Genomic DNA, 21981 nt, shown 5'->3' with positions numbered 1-21981 from the left:
TAAACCACACCTACCTCCAGAAATCCAGCTTGCTTCCTAATGTGTGAGCATTTCTAGGGTGCTGGATGAACCTAGCACAAGCTAATTCTTCTCATTTCTCTCCCTGCTTTCAGCTTACTACACGATTAAAGGTTACGGACCTAAAGCTCAGAGTAGCGATTGCTCCCTGTAACTTAGGGGTAGTTTTATGCTTCCACAGCTGGCAGCGGGACATGAGCAGGATCAGTGCAAAGTTAGGCGTGAACCAGTAGTACCTTGTCAAAAAACAGTTGTTAAGAACTAATTGAACGGTCTTCAATCCTTCCCCAAGCCCACTGCTACACTCAGGCAGGCTGTCATGCGGTCCTGCTAGCAGCATGGTGGCAGCAGGCAGAACTCAGCCACACCTCAGCTTACCTCTTGTGCCTTCATAAAGCAGTGAACAAAGCCCCTGGCACCAGTCATGCCAGCATTTTAGTAACAGCAGGTTGGACAAACACGCACAGGCTACAGCTGCTGGTCCCAAGGCAACTGCTGCGATCAGTATTTGTTTCCCCCATAAAAACTTTATTCTGCTAAATACAAAACGGCACTTTGCTACTGTGGATCCTCTCCGTGGTCTGAATGCTCTGATTCCTCCTCCTCCTCCTCCGCCTTGTGTTTTTCCAATTTTGCCATGAGCTCTGAAACACAGGAAGAGGCAGGCTGAGACTCCAGCTATGGGAGATGTCCAGCAGCACAGCTGAGGGCCCAGGACCCATGAACATCCCTCTCCCCAGGAACCAGGGGAGCTGCCAAAAGTCACTGGCCTACACAGAGGCTGAGCTAGGAGCTGCCACCCTTCGCTGGGCCCAGGGCATGCGATGCTGCAGTCAGGGCAGCACTGACCTGCCAGCGAGAGCCTCAGCCCAGCCTCTGCTCCCCAGCACCCTCCCCCTGCCCTCACCAGGGTCACCTCCCCAAGCTCCTCATCTGGGCAAGCACAAGATGCTGTTTTTACACCCAGAGCCACCCAGGCCATGACTCGGTGTCTCCAGGCACTAAAGGAAGTTGTGCCTGCAGCCAAAAGCTTCGAGCCCCAGCTTAGGGCCGGGGCAAACACCACGAACATGCATCGGGAACTGGCGCCGTGCAGACGCTCCAGCTGAAAGCCCTCTCCCCCAGGCTGAAGTCTTTTCCCCCCTCACCTTTTGCTGGGTTGAAGACGCCGTTGGTTTGCTTGTCACACACGTAACAGCGCTGGGATTTCCGGTAGTGCTGGAGGGCACAGCTCTCACAGAAGTAGTGCCTACACCTGTAAGGGGAGACAGATGCCACTGCCAGTCCCCAGCCACAGCCGCTGTGTCCAGGAGTTAAAAACAATTAACTACTGAGCCCCGAGGGATGCACAAGCACGCTACATGCAGAGCTTCCTCTGGAGCACTGGCCCATTCCTCCCCTCTACTCAGGAAACGTGTTTCAGCATTGCTTTACTGACACAGAAGTGACTGCAGAGAGCCATCAGCGAGCTCTTCCAGGGTCACCACGGGTTCAAGTGCTGAATTTAGGTTGTGGTGTTGCCTGTGGGGAAGTGTGGAGGTATCAGGCAGCACTGTGGGCGAGGGCTGGCAGTGTGTGATGTCCCCTCTACACCCCATCCTTGGCCTCTTGCCTTCCCCAGGCTTCTGTTTCTCTGCTCACACAGTGCGGTGTCATTCAGCATTCAGGAGGAAAGAAACAACGAAACCTCAAGGGAAAGATGATGCAAGCAGGCAGCATCTTTTGGGAATCTAAAAGGTGCTTGGACAACAGAGGCTTGGGATCCCTACCAAGGAGACGCTTCTGATGTAGTTACAAGGCTCCCTGAATACCTGAGGCTTTCCACAGCCACCAGAAGAGCCATAGCAGACAAGAAGCAGGTTCCACCTCCCAGCCTGCAGGCAGTGACTGGATTTGCCTGCAGTGAATGACTACTGGACTGGATCTGCAACAGACGTTTGGCTCCCCCTGCTAAAATAACCACTTACTTGGTGACCACGGGGTTCTTGAAGGAACTTCTGCAGATGAAGCACTTGAAAGGCATGTCCTCCTCGTCGCTGCTCACCTCATAGTTTTCTTCGTCTGCAAAAGAGAAAGGTAACCAGACTGGAGCAAGAGCAGAGGCAGCCAGGCCAGCTGATGCGTGGGACACGAAATATTAAACACGGAGAGAGCTCAGCAGGTGGGATTGAATCCCTGCTGGAAACAATGGGGTTCTGGCATCTGGGTGTCACTGATGTCAGTAACATGTGTGGGATTGAGATATAATTAGTCTAATGAGCCAGCGTGCCTGCTGCTCATCTCACAAGAGCAAATTTTTATAGCAGCAAGTGGGCGACGCAGAAGGGACGTATCCTCCAGCCCCCAACTTTTCAGATTTTTTTTTTTCCCAAAGCAGCTGCTATCAAACTCAACAGCTCCTACTGAGCAGAGACTGCACCCATTCCCACAACTGCACAGGGGTTCATGAGCAACACTCAGCTGCAGTTTTGGGCCACAGGTATGGACGCTGAGTGAGAAATAATGATGTAGCATGAAAGCATTCCAGCTTCAGGGCATCCGTGGGGCAGGAAATGGTTGCACCTCCCCAGCTCCACAGGGCTGGGACTCATACAATAGCGTGCTATCCTCTGTACAGACAGAGCAGAAACCCACTGACACCAGGGAGAGTTATCTGAAAGCAGCAGATTAGCTCAGCGCTGTCAGCGATTCCTGGCACTAAGATTATCCCACAGCAGGGAGTTCCACAGCTAGGTGGAACAGTCCTTTCTATCCGGTATTAATTCAAGCCATGGCCTACACAATTTGAGACAACGCAGTCCCTGAGTCATGTTCACTCCAGAGCGAACCAGGACCGTGTGGCCCCACCACAATCAGCCTCAGGAGAGGCAGAGCAGCGGGGCGGTGCCGTACCATTGACTCCGTACCGGCCCTCATCCAGCTCCCGTTCGATCTGCCAGCCGTGTTTGTAGTCCGAGCGGTCGTGGAGGAATTTGCAGCTGTCTGAGGAACACAAAGAAAGACGGATTCACATCTTCATCCCACTGCCCAGCTGCCCACAGGACACCTCGTTCGGGGGCAGCCTGAGCTGTGCCCAGGACAAAGTGAAACCGGATTGTTTCCCCACCCACCCCCGCTCTTCCTCCCTGTGCAGTGCCAAGCAGGCCGGATCTCTCCTCCTCAGGACTGACAGGCCATGAGCACTGTGCCCTGTATGCCACAGTGACAGATCCAGCACTGACCCACGTGGGAAGTGGGATACGGGTCAGGAAATCCCATCCCTCCCACAGCCTCAAGTGAGGTGAACATTACACGAAACAATTCTGCAACAGCACCACATGCTAGCTCTGCAAACAAGTGCCTGTAAGGTACTTAGTGCACATCTGCATGCTACAAACATGGGACCACCAGCTGGACTAGATCCCTTTGGATCCCCCCCCTGCAGATCTGGTGCAGCACACGTTCAGCTGCAGGGAGGACCCACTCACCTCCGAAACCGCAGAAACCTGTTTCTTTGTAATCCTTACAGATGTCAGGCTGGTAGTCCCATCGCACCGTGGCCCGCAAGTGCTCTGGAGCACGGATGGGTCCTTTTCTGAAAGGGTGGGAGAAGGCTCAGGCCAGCTGCGCCGCTGCGGTGGAGAAGGCCCCTGGGGGCCTGGTCAGAACCAGACACCGGACTCATTAGACAGGAACAAGTCGGCAGGATCAGCAAAGTTCAAGCCCCGAACAAGTGCCTTTGGGGACAGCGCCTGAACTCCTCTCTGATCCCACTCCTCCAAGGCTCATCCCGACCTACCTGACCATTCCTGAAGAGGCATTTCCCATGGACGTGTCCTTGGGCTTCACATACTTCTGATAGTTGTTAATACCACGGTAGATTTTATCATCTTCCTTTCCTCTCAGTTCCTAGGAAAGGGAAAAAAAAAAAAAAAAAAGTTATTAAGGGTCAGAAGAGCTTCAGGTCCTGGATTAGCTTTTACATCCGTGACAACAGTCTCCCAGCTCAGCCCTGCCTTCCTTAATACCAAGGTATCAATAAATCCAGAAAGTTTCTCTATTTATAATGGCAACACTTTTGTCCTCCTTAAGAGAGGAAAAGACTCCCAACTATTTTGGCATGCAGAAGGGGATGAGTAAAACACACGTACTCCTGCAGCATAGCACCTGCTCCTACAGAGCAAGGCTGACTGACCTCCTGGATCTTCTGGCTGCGCTCAAAGATGGCCTGTGCATCTTTCTCCTTCTCCGTGTCCAGCTCATACACTGCTGTGGCCCCCATGTCTTCTGGGCCGACGGGTTTCTGAAAAACAAGAACAATTTGTGACCACGGCGAAGTGAAAACCCACATAAGACAAAGCTCCTTGGCTACCTGGAGGGTGGGTCACAGAGCTAGTACTGAGCACAGCCTGCTTCACCTTCCAGCAGTTTGCATCTTCCTCCACCACATGCCTGAGTGAATCCCCCCCCAGGCTGGATGCAGTGCTTGCAGAGGCCAGGATGCTAATTACTGATTGCTCCCAAGTTTTAGCCTGCACAGTCAGGACATGCTTGTCCTCTCTTTACCACTCAAGCCCAGCCTTGGCTTAGCTGGAAATTGAGCTCAGGTCTCCTGTGTTCAACACTCCAATCATGAGACCGTCCTGCCTACACGCAGGATGTTACATCCAAACTTTTAACCCAGCTGTGGGTGGCTTGCACCCAGTTTTAATACAGAGATCTGGTTTAGATTCCTCTTGAATGCACCGAACAGACACCTATTCCAGCTCTCCAGGAACAGCTGCGTAGAAACTGAAGAATAATTATAACCAGCCTGAACTGAAAACAAATCCAACTTATATGCCAAAAGCTTCTGGAGCCCGAAGGCTGTCACCTCCTCCTTTCCCATTTTCCTGCAGCAAGTAGGGCTAACAATATGCAGCCCCCCCCTTTGCAGCAGCCAAAGTGTTGAATAATTACAGCACGAGTTTTCATATTGGTCTCTAATGTGATAAGGAGACCCAAGTCTGATCCTGCATCTGTGACTGGGGACAGTTGGACATTATTCCCATTTTATACAGAAGAAATGGAGGCACGGAGACTGAGGAAATAAGACTGAAGAGGAATAAAAAGAATCAATACACCAAACGTTGGTACTTGCTTTTAATACTACTTATATCCTGGCCGGACTTTTACTAATGAGCACAATTTCTCTGCATAAAGAGGAGAGAGAGAGAAAAATCCAGTGGAAAGAGCTCCAAACCTTCACAACTGACTTCTTTCCACTCCAGCTGTTAAGAGGACCCTCAGGTGCCTCCTGTCAATCCCAAACTGACCTCTCTCCGTAGCTTTTACCCCATCACTAGTCACAAGAATAAAGATGGATGTACTTCCTAAGTTACTCGAATTCCTTGCGGAGGAAGCTGTTCTAAAGCTGTAAACATGAACCTAACAATTAGGTAAACCTGATTCAAGTGCTCCATCTCCTGAAAACTTTGTGTGACGTGGGGCAAGTTTAACTCCCACCTCTAAGAGAGGATGACCAACCTGAGATGGCCTGCCAGTAACGCAGGGGGCAGCAGGAGAATAAACCTAGCACGAGGTGTATGAAGAGAGAAGGGACAGAGCAATGCATCTATAGCTAAAAAGCAGGAATAACTGATCCCACATCCGCAGAGCCTCTCTGGACCATCGCCGCGCTCCGTCCTTACCGCCGACCTGGTGGATTTGTAGGTGACGCCGATCTCCTTGGAGGGATCCTCGTCCTCGCTGCTGCTGGCTGCGTACGCTGGCCTCTCCTTCGCGCACCGCCTGGTCTGGGGGGCGAGGAGACAGCGGGGTGAGGGCGGGCAGGACCCAGGGACCCTCAGAGACCCTCAGGGACCCCCGGGGACGCCCCCTGCCCAGAGCAATGCCCCCCCAGCCCCCCTTACCTTCTGTATCATGGGGTTGGGGACCTCCCGCCGCCTCTCCTTGCGCACCACGGTGCTGCCCTCCTCGCCGCTGCTCTCTGGGGAAGGAACCCGGGGGCTGAGGGGGGAGCCAAGGACCGAGCCCCCCTCACCCGCCCTCAGGACGCAACCGCAGGGCGGGCACCGCGCCCCCCTCCCCTCACCCCCCTGAGCTCCCCCCGTGCATTGAGAGCCCGGAGCCGCCCCCCCCGGTGCCCTCACCCCCCTCCTGGTCGCTGCTGGGCCGCTTGCGCCGCCCCCGGCCCGCCGCCGGGCCCCGCTTCTTGAAGACGAAGCCGCAAACCGGGGCCGCGTCCGCCATCTTGCGGCCTCACGGAGGGGGGGGGCCCCGCGCCATGGCTCCCCCTGCGGGACGGGAGGGGAGGGGAAGGGGGCGGGGCTTGGAAATAGACCACGCCCCCTCCGGGTTGCTGCGGGCCCCGCGCGTCGCCATGGCAACCCGCTGCGCCGCGGGGATGGGGCCCGGCTCGCGCCCCCCCCCCCCCCCCAGGCACCGGGTGTGCAACGGGAGGGGGGGGAGTGTGCAAGGGGGGCACGGGGGGGCAAGGGGGTGCAAGGGGGTGTATAGGGGGAGTATGGGGTGTGGGGGTGTGTGCACATGGGGTGTGGGTGTGGGTGTATAAGGGGGTGTGTGTGTGCATGGGGGTTGTGTGCAAGGGGTGTGTGTGTGCATGGGTGTGGGTGTGCATGTGTGTGTGTGCATGTGTGTGTGTGCACATGGGGTGTGTGTGCATGGGTGTGCAAGGGGTGTGTGTGTGCATAGCTGTGTGTGTGTGCATGTGTGTGTGTGCACATGGGGTGTGTGTGCACAGGTGTGGGTGTGCAAAGGATGTGGGTGTGCATAGCTGTGTGTGTGCATGGGTGTGTGCACATGGGGTGTGTGTGCATGGGTGTGGGTGTGCAAGGGGTGTGTGTGCACAGCTATGTGTGTGTACATAGTGTGTGTGTGCATGGGTGTGGGTGTGTAAGGGGTGCGGGTGTGCATAGCTCTGTGTGTGTGCACATGGGGGGGGTGTGCATGGGTGTGGGTGTACCAGGGGTGTGGGTGTGATGAGTGTGTGTGTGTGCACATGGGGTGTGTTTGTGGGTGTGCAAGGGGAGTGGGTGTGTGCATGTGTGTGTGTGTGCACAGGTGTGTGTGTGCATGGGTGTGTGTGCACATGGTGTGTGAGTGCACATGTGTGGGTGTGCAAGGGGCGTGGGTGTGCACCAGTGTGTGTGTGCATAGCTCTGTGTGTGTGTGTGTGTGCACAAGGTGTGCATGTGCATGTGTGTGTATGCATGGGGGTGTGTGCACGCAGGGATTTGCACAGGGGGTTGTGCACAGCAATGTGCACACAGTGGGTGTGTGCACAGCTGGGGGTGTGTAGGTGCACAGGGGTGTGTGTGCATGGCTGTATGTGTGCAACCATGCATGTGCAGGAGCACGCTAGCATGCATTTGCTTCCATGGGTGTGCACACGTGGCTGTGTGCAACAGCTGGGGTGCACGCAGCCATGTGCACATGCGTGTGTGGGCTCATATGTGTGTGTGTGGGGGAGCACACACGTGTGTATGTGCATGTGTCCATGCATGCATGTGTGTGTGCACAAACATGCCAGCGTGCCTGTGCTTTTGTGCAAGTACCTGTGTGCACGTGTGTGTGCACGTGAGCGTGTCTGTGTGTGTGAGTGTGTGTGCACACACGTGCACGCTGCCCCTGCCACCAGGCCTGGCAGCTGTGGATTTTCTCCGGTTCCTCTTCCCTTTGCCCTGGGTAGCAGCAGGCCGCTCACCGCAGAGGCTGCTCGGGGGCCAGAGGTGACGAACGGCACCGCTGCCTCAGCCGGTAAACACCGCCGTAAATCCTGTAAATGTTTTTTTTTTTTGCACTGATTTTTTTTTTTTCCAAAGCGATCGCTCGCCCGCCTCTGAAGCTGTTAGCAGGCACTGCACTCAGACCCAGTGCTGTCCCCAGCCCCACGCTGTACTGAGGAGCCTGAACACACCCCAAAGCTCTCCCCAGCAGCACTTTGCATGCTTGGCCTCCATTTCCCCCACACCAGAGGGGTTTGGGAGGGGAAGGGGAAGCCCCTGTGTGCACCACGGGGTACCCAAACCCCAGCCCACCTTCCCATCCCCAATTCCCCGCTCCCAGCTTGCCTCCGAGTTCCCTGCAGATTTAACCATTAGTGCTTACCTGGTCCTTCCTGCCCCTCTGCCCTATTTCTGGGGACCCCCCCGGCCCCCAAACCTCATCCCCTCGGCCCCACAGCCAGCAGCAGCAGGGGGGACGCTCGGTGGTGATCCTGCTCACCCCAAATACCCACCCTGGCCATGAAATGCACCTCACACGCCACCATCCCACGCAGGCTCCTAAACCCACCCGGGGGTAAAAACCCCAGGTTTCCAAAACCCTCAGGAGGCTGGGGGGGGACTGTGGAGGGTCAGATCCTGCGGGATCCTCGAGGGTCGGATCCTGTAGGGTCCCCATGGGATGCTTTGCGTGGCCTTGTGCCAGGCACAGTGAGCCCACAGCCGTGAGCGAAGCCCACCCGCGCCTCGTGGCAGGGAGCTGGGGGGCGAGGGGCGATTTCGGTGGCACCTTCAGTGGGTCGGGGGCTTCGGCATCGCCCTGCCGGCCTGGGGAAAGGGCTGGGGGAGGCCGGGGTGAGAGGTTGGCTTCACACAAAGGAGCCAGCGGCTCGAAGCCGGCACGAAGCTGGGAACCAATCACCGCGGCGGCCGAGCGATAAAAAGGGCTCGCGAGGCGGCCGTGGGAGCTCGCAGGAAACGCTCCCGCGCCCACAGCCCCGGCCTCTGCAGCGCAGAGAAAAGGCACGGCCAAAAGGCACGGCCGAAAGACAGACGGACGGCCGGACAGACGGCCGGACCCCGCTGGGGCCAAGCCCTCCTGCTCGGCACCTCCACCGCGGAGCCCAGGCGTATGGTGGGTGCCTCGCTGTGCCGGGAAGAACGGGGCCGCTGGGTGGGAGACAAAGCTTGGGTGGGCACCATGAAATTTGGGGAGCATCAGGGGTCGCCCAGCGTGGGGCTGGCGGCTGGGGTGGGGGGGTGGTGAGAGGGGAAAATGGGGGGGGAGAGGGGAAATGTGAGGGGAGGGAGAGAGGCAGGCACCCAGGGAGAAAGGGATGGGGGGAACGGAGGGATGCAAAGATTGGGGAGCCCCAAAAGCAGTGCCGCTGGCCAGGGCCACCCAGCAGGTGGGGGCTTCCATCCCCCTATGCTCGCCCCCGCCCCAGAGGTCGGCCCCCCAGGCAGGAGATGTGCCGGGAACTCTTGCTTTGGGAGGAGGCTCGGCCAGGGGGGGTACGGGAAGCAGATTTGGGGTGGGGGGAGCACAAGGGGGGCTCTGCTCCCCGAGGGCAGGCGGGGAAAAGGGGATGCTGCTGGAGCTCCAGGCACATTTAGGGGGGGCGATGCTGCTGGGGAGGGGCAGGGGGTGAGCACCCCGGACCCCGTGTGGGCTGGGGGGGTTCAGGACCCGTACCCGGTGCTTTGTGAGGTGAGGGGGGGCTTGGGGGCACCGGCACGGCTGCAGCAGGGTCTGGAGGCACAGCATTTCGGGGCTCACATCCCCGCGCTGGGCTGAGCTCCCTCTTTGTTGTGCGCTGCAGTGCGTGCTGGAGGGGGGCTGGACAGATCCATTTTATTAAGCCGATCGGAAGGAGCAGATATGGAAGGGAACCTGTTAGATCCCGAGCTCCTTATCCCCTTCGGCTGATGCCCGCTAATTCCCGGTGATGTCTCCCAGCGCCCCATCCTGCCCGGCCCTGAACCTTTGCAGCGCCAGGTCTTTCATCACTTCCCCGGAGAGGCTGTTGCACGGCTGTGAGATTTAATTACAACACAAATACCCCGAGCTCTGACACAGCCCCGAACAGCCAGGGATCTCCCAGGGCTTCACAAAGGAGATCAGCTCTGTTTTCAGCCTGGGGGGGGGATGGAAAGGGAACAGAAAAAAAAAAATGCAATGGTGTGCCCAGCATCACCCCAAAATGAGCAGCAGAGCTGGGAGCAACCCCAGGTCTCCCAGGTCGCAGTCCTGCACCGTTAACCACTGGCTTTATCTCTGCAATCCCCTTGGGTCACTTGAGACCAGCCGAGCTACCTCGCAGGTCACATTTTTGATCAATTTTTCCCCCGGTTTCTGTCCATGGGGTGGGCAGCAGTTCTGGAAAAGCTGGCTAATTCGGCAGCCCGGATCATGCCTTGGAAGCTGGGCTTTGTCCACCAAAGACGTCGTGTGAGGGCTCTCCCAGGGAAGACATCTGGTGCCCCAGCTGAGCTGCCACGTATTTAAGGCCAGGAAGAGCTCGTCTGCGGCGTTATTAATGCAGATTAAAAAAATAATAATTGCAGGGTAACTGATCGAGTGTAGTCTGAAACTGCCCCCGTGCTAACGTCCTTCCTCAGTGGGAGCCCCGAGGGAACCAAATCCCCATTAGGAAGCGAGGGTCTGCAGGGCCCCCAGTGGGCCAGCACAGGACAGGGTGCAAAGTGACGGGATGCATCTTCGCTGTCACCAGGCTCAAAACAAAGCTGCTGACGTTTTTTTGGTCAACACAAGTCCCACGAGACTTCTCGTTAGGGAAGGGAGTTTCACTTCTGGTTTCCTTTGGCGTGTCAGCTCCGTGAGCCTACAGATACCCCCTTCAGGCCCAGCGGTGGGGTTTTTCCTCTCCTTTTTGCCCATCCCCAGCTTTTCAAGTGTTGCCCATGGTCAGGCCATGTTTCCTGAGGTGTCTGCCTTTCACTTTCCAGATAAGCCATTTCTATCTGCCGTCTGGGGGTGTTGCAGAGCTTACCTAGCTGCTAGCACAGCGCTGGGATGGAGGACATTAAAGCTAGGTGAAGGGATTATTGCAAACACTACTAAGCACAATTTAGGCGTATTTTTCACTCCTCTGGTGTGCCCATAACTCTCTCCATGTGGCCAGCTCAAGGGTTTTCAGACACAAGAGCCTGCACACGCCAGGCTGTATGGCAGCCTGAATCCTACCAGAGAGCACAGAGGTGAAGGCTGAACTGAGAACAGATGGGTCAGCTCAAAAATAAGGAGCTTTTTTGAAACTTGACATGCGAATGCCATTTCTGGTGGCTTGACTTTTTGGATGCAATCCGTATGTTGGGCAGCAAAGGCAGGAGCCCACAGCAGTGCTCACAGGGCTGGTGTGGAAGGCCCATAGGAAGAGGTTGTGCTGGGGTTTGGGTTTTGGGAGCAGAACTCCCCCCTGCTCTTGCTGCAGGTGGTGAAGCAGCACCAGCTCCCAGGCTGATGGGGCTCTCTGGGCTTTGTTCAAGGTACGGGCTAAACCACGTAGGAAGTGCAAGGCCAAAGCCTGGTGTTTTACCAGTGATATTCCAAGGGAGGAGATCAGCCAACATAACACCTACAGGTTATATTTGGGGGAAGGGGAACTTACAGGTAGTTACAAGTCCACTGGTTGGAGTACAATAAAAATGAGTTTCTAGGAGAGGTTTTGGAAGAGGAATTAAATGTTGGGAAGCAGAATAAAATGCAGCGTGGTTTCAACACAGATCATGTCAAGTTATCTTGGTATCTTCCTTCGATGTGATAACCAGCTTCCAAAACAATGTGGTCTAACGAGTCCACATTTAAGGAAAGCCCTTGGTACACTGCCCCAGGGAAATGACTTCAGATAGAGCTAGGAAAGAGGATAAAGAAGTGGGGAAAGAGGACGAAGAAGATACAGCAAAATGGAAAGAGTACACTTGGATTCTGCTGCAAGGGGAGGTCTAGAGATTGAACGTGTTAGCAGCCCCTTTAGTGCCCAGGTGAGATGGAGCAATGCTGGCAGGATGCAGGACATCTGCCTATGGTGAGAAAAAGCAGATCAGCAAACGGGACGGGGAGCCAGATTCCTAGAAATGGCTCAAGTGGAGCTGAGCCAAGCCAGGTGCTTGGCAAGCTGCAACAAGAAGCTGCTGTAGGCGGGGGGACCTCAGCAAGTGGAGGGCACTGAAGAAGAATGAGCATCTAGGATTACTGGCAGAGGTGAGAGAAGAAAACATCGGGCCAAGTGTTTTCTGTGGTGCCAGAGAAGTATTCACACCAAGAGACAAAGGTCTGAGATTTCCTCCCGTGTGGGGCATCCACCTGCCTGCGGTGAGCCACCAAAGGAGCTGGAGGACTGGAGAGCAGAGTAAAAGGGTTGGCTTCTCCTGGGGAAAGAGGAGGCCGACAGGCACAGCCTTTACAAAGACTTTGGAGAGGCAAACATTAGGGTGGGCAAACTGTGGGCATCATGCCAGTAAACAGACAAAGGCAGGAAACCAGAAGGTGAGGTTTCCAGGTGGAACATGATGAGGTTGTAGAAGGGATTATGGAAAAACGAGAAAGGGAGGGAGGGCGCACGGCCTGCTCTTTGCCTCTCGTGCCTCTTTGCACCAGGTTTATATGGCACTTGATCAGTACCGTGCTGCAGAGCTTCCAGGCCTTTCTCCCTGTTAAGTGTTTTTACCTAATGTCCAACCCGAACCTTCAAACCTGCAATTTTGGCCATTGCTGCTTGCTCAATCATTAATGAGAAAGGTTCGTCTCTGCCTGGAAAAGAGGCTCATCCCAACCTCCCAGTGGGCTTTCTGCTGCATTTGTCCACTCAATCTTGACTCCTAGCAAGAAAAGAGATCCCAGGGCGCAGAGACTCCCTTCAGACCTTAACCTTTCAGGGATACCATAAAACATGGCCGTGGGCCAAGGAACGGGCTGCTCCGTGCTTCAGTTTCCACTCCTGGAAATCAGATGGATCCCAGCAGCATCCTCCTGCCCCAGCCACCTCCTCCGAGCTAGGCAGGGGCTGGCCCAGCCCGGATCCCCTCACCCCATTCCTTCCAAGGGCTGTGACCTCCTCCGGGAGGCAGAGCCGGGCAGGGCTGAAGGTGGGAGAGCAGAAGGGGTGGGCAGGGGCTCCCCTTGGGCTCACTCCTCGCGTGTGCGGGTCCCCTCATCGGTGCCCTGACAAAGGCAGCCCTGTTCGTCCCCACAAGTATTCCTTGTCAGCATCCCTCAGCACTTCGGCTGCAGATTTCCTGCCCACTGGCAGCCTTTCAGGAGGCAGCCTGGGCACGGGACGTGGATGGAAAGGGGATTAGTGGGGCAGGCTGGTGGAAGGTAGTGCGGGGCCGTGGGGTGCGGGCAGGAGCAGCTCGGGGTGGTGGGGCTGCACCAGTGGCCCTGGTGGTCCTCCCCAGGGTGCTTTGTCCTGAGCCAAAGCATCCCAAAGCTGCTACTGGTGAGGTCAAATGGTTGGCTTGAAGCCATGCAAGGAGCCAAGATCTGAAGTTGACGAATTCTTCCATGGCCAAGGTTGGAGTCAAGACCACCGGGCTCACTCTGCCATCCCCCCACAAATGCAGCTCACTCTCTCTTTCCATGCTTGAGAGGCTGAAGCAACATCAGGCGTGCTGAGCCCCTGGTCAGTTGCTGGCCCATTTAATGCTGACTCTTCATAGTGTAGTTTGGCCATGATGCCCCATGGCTGCAGAAACAGGGCCTGGCTGTGCAGTGAGTTGGAGACCCCCAGGCTTGGGGCTGGCCTCATCCAGCTCCTTCCCTGCAGCCCTGCCACAAAGCCAGGCGCTGAGCTGCTCAGGGGCTGGCCTGCGTGTGTAAGCTGTGCTGATCCTGCACACGATCATGGGGACATCAGTGGTGCTCAGTTTCATGGGGGAGAGGCTTGACAGCCTCTCTGAGGTGTTGAGCCCCTGCCCGTGCCTTGCCGTGCTGCTGGGAACCCTCAGCATCCTCCTGGGACCCGGGGAAGGAAGGGGCCCGGATCCCCCGTGCTGCGTTTGGTCTTTGGGAAAGCCTCTTGCCGTGGCCCAGCGATCCCAGCAGTAAACATTCACTTCACAGGGCCCTTAATGGGAACCATATGGCGGAGAGGGGCCTCTCGCCCTCTGCAGTCACGTTGCTTTCCTGTAGCGGAAACCCTTCGGCTTTCGGCGAGGCGTGCAGCCAGCAGCGGGCTGCTCCGTGCCGGGGGCCCCGTGGGACCGGGCTGGAGAGGCACCGAGGGCAGCCTGGGCGGCCCTGCTGGTTTAGGAGAAGGGTGGAAAAACCCCATGCCTGGCCTGGCTGCTTTGGAGGCAGGTTGTGGTCGGGGGGATGCCGCCATCCTCCAGTCAGTTGGGAATTTCCCGGAGGGGCCCCTCCAAACGCTTCTCTGTCCTTAACGCCTGTCCCTGGGGGCCAGGCAGGAAGGTGAGCGGGGACAGGAGAGGCTGCAGGACAAATGCTGCTGTGAGCAGGGAGCTTCTGGGCTGAGCGCTGCCTTCCTCAACCCAAAGAGCTCCTTGGTCAGTGCCAAAAGGCAGAGCTGCGGCGCTTCCCCGGCTGTTTTCACACGGCAGCAGGCACACGTCCCCTGCAGGTGCCAGAAGAGCTCCAACCCCGAGGTCTTGAGCTAAAAAACAGCTTGTTGAGAGCACCAGGAAAGTCCCTGGCTGGCAGCTTGGGCGCTGAGCACATCGTGCTGGCTCCAGTGCCACCAAGAGCCAAACCCCTGTAAGATCCAGACCCCTGTGAGATCCAAACCTCTCTGTGCTCCCCGCCCTGCAGCCACCAGCGCTGCCACCAGGCTGCTCCATCCCCGTGGGCAGAGGGCACAAGCCCAATCTGGAGGCTCATCGGACGCAGGAAGAGCAGCACATGCAGGGTGAAGGTGCTCTCATCCCATCCTGACCTGAAATCACTGGATGCGTGATTAGAAGTCAGTACAGTGTCCTGCTCTTCCTGGGCTGGGTAGGTGGCGAATTGGCTTGGGGCACAGAGGTTTGGGGAAGTCAGAGCTAGCAGTTATGGCCAGCCTTCAGCACAGACCTGGCCGTGGCTTCCTTGCCTTGCCACAGATGCTGTCCTGTGGTCCTCAGAAAATCGGTGAGCCCCTCCAGTGCTCTGGGGGATTGCCCTGGCAATGTGAAGACTTCCCAACACCTATGTGGCAATGTGTCCTTAAGCAAAGCCTGTGCCATGGGGGTTCCTCTGCGTGTGTTTACTGCCTGGGGCTCAAATCCCCCCCCCCGTACAGCCCAGCACCTCCCTGAAAAAGTGATGACAGCAGCTGGGAGCCTCTGAGAATCCCTCCCGCGGTCTCCAACTAGTTGTGTTTCCCTTATCACTTCAGCACACCCTTCCCCTGCAAGATTTCTACTCCTGCCCCACAGCAGGAAGGACGTTTAGCAACTTCTGCTCGTGTCTGTGGGGCTGATCAGGAGAGCGTGGGTACGGGGCTGCGAGCAGGGCGTGCGGGGAGGGATGGGGGCAGCGGGATGGAGAGCATGGTCTGGGGGGAGAGCATCAAAATGTGGGGCAGGTTAACTGGGACGGTGTGGAAAGGAACAGGGTTTGGGGTCTGGGGTTTGAGGGGAAGGCTGCATGTGGGAAAAGAGGCAAAGGGAGGAAAAAAAAGGTGGAAGGAGCCAGGGAGTGTGTGTGTGGGGAGAGAGAGGTGCAGAGGGGTGGAAAATGGATAGGAGGGAACCGGGTAGGGGAGGAAGATGAGCTGTGAGAGGAAGGGGAAGGGAAGCTGGGGTGGAGGTGTGTTTGTAGGGGAGAGGGTGAAAGGCAGGTGAGAAGGGCAAGGGTCATGCATCTGCGCTCGAGGCACGTGGTGGGTGCAAACCAGCGGGGTTTGCTGGGTTCCTCAGGCTCCCCTTGGGGTCTGTGCTGTGCTTTAGGCACCGTGCACACCCCTGAGGTGTCAGAGGGAAGGTGCTGAGCCAGGACGTGGGGGGCAGAGAGGGGCCGTGGGCTCGGGCTGCACCCCCAGCCCCGTTTGCCCAGCCCAGGGTGCGCGTGGGGCCACAGCAGCCGCCTGCGTGCACTGTCACCCGCCCTGCTCGCGAGCAGGAAATAACAAGCGAACCGCAGAGGAGACGGGAAATGATTTAGGTAAAATCGAAGCCGTGTTCTCAGCCGGAGCTCTGAAACGTTTGCAGCAGGGGCTGCCCAGCCCCTTGGCCTGCGAGGGTGAGCCCGGCTCCTCTGCTGCTGCTCATGGACGCGGAGCAAAGCTGAACCCTGAAAGCAGGCATTAATTTTGGGTGCTCAGCTGGGTGCTGCTCATGCCTGAAGCCAGCTGCTGAGTGTTGGGACTTTCTGGGGACCAAAGTGCCCTCCAAAACCCAAGGCACGTTTACAAACATCACCACGAGATCAGCAGGAGCAAGGAGTGCTGGCTTGCCAGCCCCCAGCACCTCCCTGTCCCTGCAGAGCCACCCCTTTCCCCCCTTTTGCACCCAGGACAACGTGGGGGGGCTGGGGATTAAGGCCACGGGTTCATTGTCTGCTGCTCTGCTCCTCCCTCTGCGCCTCATGGTGCTCAGCTCTGCATGTGCAGAACAGGGCTCATCAACCCTGGCCTTTTTTGGGTGTTTTCAAGTTAAGGTGCAACGGGGAAACCCCCGTGAGGATGTCAGGGCCTTTTTATCTTGTACCAAAGGAACTGGTTTGCAATGCTGGTGGTTTTGTTTTGTTTTGTTTTGTTTTGTTCCGTGCTGCATTAAAAGTGGTCAGAGACGCCTTGAACTCAGCCTCCTGGGTGCTTGGCACATCACCTGGAGGCCGCAGCCTCTCAGGGAACCGCGCTCAGCCTCAACCTCAGCGAGGCTTTTCTGGGTTACAATTAGACTAAAATCACCATATTTGTGATTTTAGCATTGCCAATCCTTTGGTGGCTGCATCGGTGAAACCCTGGGCTCTAGTTCCACTGCCTGGGCAGGAGAGCAGCTCTGCCTGGAAGCTGCATCCCTTATCCTCACTGCCAACAGCTTGGCCATTGCCTGGTAATTGCCTTCCATGCGCGGTTTGGAGACTCTTTGCAGGAGCTGTCGCATTTCTGTGTCTCCCTCACCCATCCCAGCCCATATTTTTGCATAGGAAAGGGGACAGGAGGTACCGAGCTGTGCGCTAGGCTCAGCTCAGCGCCCAAGATCGCCTGCCAGCTCCCTAACCCCGCCGTGCCCCAGACCTGTACCTCCTGCCGGGGGTGCCCCAGGAATCCTGGACCCCAGAGGTTGCCCCGACCCCACAGAGCAAGCTTTGAGCAGGCACCAGCTCCTGCAGAGATGAGCAGCTGCTGGGTTTGGGGTGATGAAACCGGCCTCATCCTGCTGACATTTCCTCTCCAGGTGTTGCAAGAGGCCACCTTGCACCACTCAGCCACCTCCCCAGGGACCGTCGGGCCACAAGCTTCAAGCTCAGGATCAAGCACACAGAGGAGGGCGAGGGACCATGTTCCAGGCCACGGAAGCCGCCAGCACCCCCCCGGCTCATGTACGTCGCTCCCCCCGTGGTTTGTATGCGAATTTCCAGACCAGCTGGGTTTGTTCTCGGGGTGGAAGGTTGGGCAGGGAAGCTGTGGGCATTTTAGAGCCACCAAAGGTGCAGTTGCTGCTACTGAGACGCGAGGACAAGGGGCAGGGATGTTCCAGCAGAAGGTGCTGTTCGCTGAGCACGGTGCTCAGCCAGCATCCCGGCGCCCAGCCCGTCCCTCACCCTGCTCCTGCCTGGAGCTGCCGGCTGTTTGTTTGTGTTTCCATGGCTTTCGGCGATCACAATGGAGAGCATGCGAGCTGCTTAGGGTCGGAGCGCTCGGAGATGGAAAAACATCAAAGCTGAAGCACAGCCCCTGCTGGGACAGGATACGGCCCTTCCCCGAGGGAGGATGGGTCAGATATGAAATAGCGATAGCTGGTGAGCCTGAGCCGAGCCAGGAGGCTGCCGAGAAGTGACGAGAGGCGGTGGGTTGCCTGTAGCCTTGGGAACGGATGTGATCCAGCTCCAAGGCAGCAGCGTTTGCCTTCGCTCTGCTCAGCTGAGCCTAGAAAGAGCACCTCAGACCCTACCCTAACCTCCGGAGAGCACCGGGGGATGCTTTAGCAGGGCTGAGGGATGCAACTGGTTTTACGCAGCCCGAGTCTCCCCACCGCCCATGTTCCTCTGTTGATTTTGGCTTCCTCCTCCAGCCTTGTGCAAGCAGGAGGGAGAAAAAAATCACATCGCAGACCTCAGTCAGCACGAGCAGCTGGGAAACGTCTGAAGAGGCAGCTTAGCGAAGTGAGAGCTTCCTGTGTGTCTCTGAGACAAACTGCTTCCAAAAATACAAAGGAGAAATGGGGGAAGGGCAAAGCAGGGGGAGGGGGGTGGGAGAGCACCCTGGGGGCAGAGAGCTGGGGCGCGTTGCCCAAGCAGGGCTACGGCAGCGACAAGGGGAAGGACGAGGAGGTGGCGGGGTGATGCTCCCAGGTCAATGCCCTGGGAACGAGGAGCACAGAGTAGCCCTGGCTGAAAAATGCACTAAAAAATGCTCCCTTTGTTCCCAATTGGAAGGAGAAAGGGGGCATTTTCATCAGTGCAAAGGGAGGCTAAAAAATAATAAAGGCTTGCAGGTGACTAAGTGAGGAGGAGGAGGAGGAGGTGATGGGCTGTTGCAGCTGCAGACCAGAGGGACTTCACGATGGGACCCCTGTGAATCTGCAGAGACCTCGCTTGGAGATGCTGAGGGCAGAGGTTGGGGCACCTCAGTGCCTGCATCTGCCCCGCTGCTCCCCCCACAGCTGCAGGGGCTGAGCAATATCCCCCCCGCCAAGCAGCTGAAGGCAGCAGGGCTCATCTTTAGCCCTGCCTGTGCCCCGTTCCCCCTCCTGCCCCACACACGTGCAGTCTGCGGGGAGGTTTTGAAAGCTTTTCGGTCTCAGCCACGGCGCGGGCGTTTCCTGCGCAGCGCGGCAGCGCCTGGCAGGGGAGCTCAGACACAAAACATCCGGCGAGGGGCACCCAGCACAACGCACCTTGTGAGGGCGAGGGGCACCCCGGGTGGGCACACGGCCAGCCTGGCACCCTCCCACTGCAAGAAAAAACCTGGCTGAGCCCAGTGTGCCTCCAGCACAAGAAGCGTTAATTATTGCTCTGCAGCCCTGTGGGGTAAATAGTTGGTGGGCAGCAGGGACACGAGCAGCATCTCACACCCAAACAGCGCTGTTGTTAGCTAAAGGACTTACCAGGCAGCATGTGAGGCTTCCTAATTTTGGTCAGAGAGGGCCTGTGCTATGGGGGCTGCTGCAGCCCCTCTCCAAAGCCCTTTCCCCCTCTCTGTCCCAAGGGATCTTGAAGCAGGGATGTTTCAGCTGCACTCTCTCTGCTTTGCTGCGGGTTAGTGCCAGCCCTGCTTGGCCTGAGACATGCATGGTAGGAAGCCAAGGACAGCGATCACTGGCAGATGGGGAGAGCTGCACGACCCTGGGGCTGTGCTCTGCAGTGCCGACAGCGTGACACCCCTGTGTCTGCACTCGTGTGCTGCCTCCTCTAAAAAAAAAGCAGCCGGTGTGTTTGCTACATCTTGGTCCCAGACGAAACAAAGCCATGGCACGTGCTAGACCCAAGCCTCAGTGAGCAGTGCTGGGTGGCAGAGCTGGCTGCTCTGTGCCCACAGCCCCAGGGAAATCCCACGGCCTCCTGGTGCGAGTTCCCTCTGCAATATATAAATGACTTTCCCTCTTTTCCTATTTTCCTTTCCTCCTCCTCGTCACTTCAGGAGAAGCAGCACAGTGCAAGCAGTCCCTTGCACACCGGGGCCTGATTGAGGTCACGGCCTCTGGGCAAATGAGTTCAGAGACTCACCGGGTGCTGTGATGGCCAGGCTGAGGCTGCCGGCGTGCCCCAAGGTCCTGCTGCTCAGCTGCCCGTACAAATCCTCTGCTGCTCCTTCTTTAGCACAGCTCAGCACCGAGCCCCTTTAGTCTCTCAGGCTCTCATTTTGATTTCTCTGCTCCATCTCTCCTTAGGAGGCAAAGAACAACTCAGGAGGCAGCACGGTGCAGCGCTCCAAGGTACCTACAGCTTTATGGCACTCCACAGCTTCATGGTGAGGGGGAGAGGACGGAAACCTAAAGCCTGAGCACCAATCCAGCCCAGCATCAGTGGACTGGTACTGGGAGGGCGATGGGAGGCTGCTTCAGGCTTACTGGTGCTCCAGCAAATGGCAGCATGGATGATGGGGAAGGCGGCTGCATGGTGAGATGGGCACCAGATCTCCAAACCCCCTTCCTCACCCTCTTTCCCTGTGCTGTCCCCTTGCCCAGTCCTTCAGCCTGAAGGCGCAGGTGAAGGAGATGTGCACGGCCTGCCAGAAGACCGTCTACCCCATGGAGCGGCTGGTGGCGGATAAATTTGTCTTCCACAACGCCTGCTTCTGCTGCAAGCACTGCCATGCCAAGCTCAGGTGAGCCGTGCCGGGTATCTCCAAGCTGGGGCCGGGGAGGCTCTTCCAAAGTGTGCACCCCCTGCCCACCGCAGCCCACCCTCCTGTAGGGCAGGGGAAGGCCCTCGGTCTCCCAATCACAGCATGAAGGGCAGTGGTCCCATCTGGTCCCAAGTCTCAGTTTAATCCCACCTGGAACGGAAGAAGAGTTTTTCCCCTCAAGAGCAGGGACAGAGCCCCATGGGGATGCCAGAGCTGCCCTGTGTCACCTAGGGAGGAAAAGGCTGAGCTGCCCTGCAGGACCCCTCTTTACAGCCCCTTAAAGCTGCTCACAGCAGCCCCAAGACCCCTGGAGTGAGCAGCTGGCCCTTTCTGCTAAGGGGCAGCACGTTCCCTCCTCCTTCTTCCCCTCTCTGAGCCTCCCAGCCCCCCCGGCACCCCCAGCTGCCCCCTGCCCACCCAATCCCTTCTCCTTCCCCAGCTTGGGCAGCTACGCGGCGCTCCACGGGGAATTCTACTGCAAGCCCCACTTCCAGCAGCTCTTCAAGAGCAAAGGCAACTACGACGAGGGCTTCGGGCGCAAGCAGCACAAAGAGCTGTGGGTGCACAAGGAAGTGGAGAGCGGGACCAAGACGGCGTGAGTGGGACCCAGCCCAGCCTTCCCTGGATGGAGCCGAGCAGAGACGGCGCGGAGCACTGCTGAGCCGGCAGCTAACTGAGCTGATGTAAAGCAAAGGGGACCCCAAGAGCCCGTGGGCGGTAAGGGAAGGGAGGCAGCCTGATTTTGAGGCCTCTGGAGGATGTCTAGAGGGGTCCTGCACACCCTAAGGACAGGGCAGAGGTGAGCGGGGTGTAGCCCCCAAACCTGAAGCCCTCTCTCCCTGATGAGATCAGACCAGAAGCACTTGCTCCCATGGGAATGCCCCAGCCCTGTTCACACATATCAGGCCTGCTACCATGGAAAAGGAGATCTGGGGGCTCTGAGAGCCAGCCCCAACCTAGCCTGTAAGTCAGAGCAGAGCTCCCTGCTCCTGCCACACCGATTCTGCCTTGTTGGGGCTCTGAATAAGGAGGGTCTTTGGTTTACATCAGCTCCGTTCAGCTGGGATTGTTCAGCCTTAAGGATGTTGCCCTGCGACTGTTTAACAGTGTCTGTCTTTTTTATATTTGCCTTTCTTTGGTACGTTCTGCGTTGGAGCCCGGCAGGGCCTCACGTGTGACACTGCGCCATGCGCTCTTTTATTTTTGTAATACAAGGTTTCCAAGCCTTCCCTGTCTTGTCCTGTGTTCCTAGGGACACGGGGAGGTGGGAGCAGTGGTCAGGTCTGGGCAGCTGCTGTGGAAAGAGCTTCTGCCCATAAAGTCCCAAGAAATTATTCCTGGGTGTGGAAATCCTGAGCGATGTGAAGCCCTGAGCAGCATCAGCACCTTGCGCGCTACAAGCCCCGACCCGAAGCTGCAGTTGTAACCACGTCAGCTTCCACCTGGAGCCCAGACCACCCTCAAAGGCAACTCACTGCCATATCAATTAGATCTTTTTACCCTTTATACACTTCATGGCTTGCTTGCTTCCCCTCCCATACCAATAAACACCGTGCCTTGCCTCTGCAGCCCGATGTGGGCTCGCTTCACGCTGCAGCTGGGGCAATGCGAGGCCTGGCCTGGCCCATCCCCATCTGCTGTGATGCCTGCACAGGGGAGTCCATACAAATTAATACAAATTAACGTGTCCAGCAAGGCCTGCCAGGCTGGAGACCTAGTGCAATGGGATTAAGGAAAGCAGGTGGGTCTGCTTTTAATTATTATTT

At 57.2% G+C, this 21981-nt stretch overlaps 2 protein-coding genes across 2 annotated transcripts; one reads left to right on the top strand and one right to left on the bottom strand.

Moving 5' to 3' along the window:
• Window positions 1–525: 525 nt before the first annotated feature.
• LOC311422806 (E3 ubiquitin-protein ligase RNF113A-like) lies at window positions 526–6286 on the bottom strand. The gene is made up of 10 exons (XM_084496191.1): window positions 6150–6286; window positions 5910–5986; window positions 5688–5792; window positions 4193–4300; window positions 3797–3906; window positions 3486–3592; window positions 2911–3000; window positions 1986–2079; window positions 1167–1273; window positions 526–662 (listed from the first exon to the last, which is right to left on the bottom strand). The coding sequence occupies exons 1-10, from the start codon at window positions 6247–6249 to the stop codon at window positions 577–579; spliced, it is 984 nt and encodes a 327-aa protein (XP_084352317.1). The 5' UTR covers window positions 6250–6286; the 3' UTR covers window positions 526–576.
• Window positions 6287–8643: 2357 nt separating this feature from the next.
• Window positions 8644–21444, top strand: LIMD2 (LIM domain containing 2). The gene is made up of 5 exons (XM_084496173.1): window positions 8644–8877; window positions 17103–17247; window positions 19758–19802; window positions 20055–20194; window positions 20655–21444. The coding sequence occupies exons 2-5, from the start codon at window positions 17206–17208 to the stop codon at window positions 20812–20814; spliced, it is 387 nt and encodes a 128-aa protein (XP_084352299.1). The 5' UTR covers window positions 8644–8877; window positions 17103–17205; the 3' UTR covers window positions 20815–21444.
• Window positions 21445–21981: the final 537 nt, after the last annotated feature.

This window comes from Aythya ferina (genome assembly GCF_964211825.1).
Source record: "Aythya ferina genome assembly, chromosome: 23".
Classification (NCBI taxonomy): domain Eukaryota; kingdom Metazoa; phylum Chordata; class Aves; order Anseriformes; family Anatidae; genus Aythya; species Aythya ferina.
This window is presented reverse-complemented; position numbering and strand designations above follow the sequence as displayed.

Excerpts from the sequence above, each read along its gene's own strand:
- LOC311422806 (XM_084496191.1), bottom strand. The coding sequence starts at position 6,249 with ATGGCGGACGCGGCCCCGGTTTGCGGCTTCGTCTTCAAGAAGCGGGGC. Across the intron at positions 1,274-1,985 it reads AAGAACCCCGTGGTCACCAA|GTGTAGGCACTACTTCTGTG; the intron begins GTAAGTGGTTAT and ends CTCCCCTTACAG. Across the intron at positions 663-1,166 it reads CGTCTTCAACCCAGCAAAAG|AGCTCATGGCAAAATTGGAA; the intron begins GTGAGGGGGGAA and ends CCTGTGTTTCAG.
- LIMD2 (XM_084496173.1), top strand. The coding sequence starts at position 17,206 with ATGTTCCAGGCCACGGAAGCCGCCAGCACCCCCCCGGCTCAT. Across the intron at positions 17,248-19,757 it reads CCAGCACCCCCCCGGCTCAT|GAGGCAAAGAACAACTCAGG; the intron begins GTACGTCGCTCC and ends ATCTCTCCTTAG. Across the intron at positions 20,195-20,654 it reads CACTGCCATGCCAAGCTCAG|CTTGGGCAGCTACGCGGCGC; the intron begins GTGAGCCGTGCC and ends CTCCTTCCCCAG.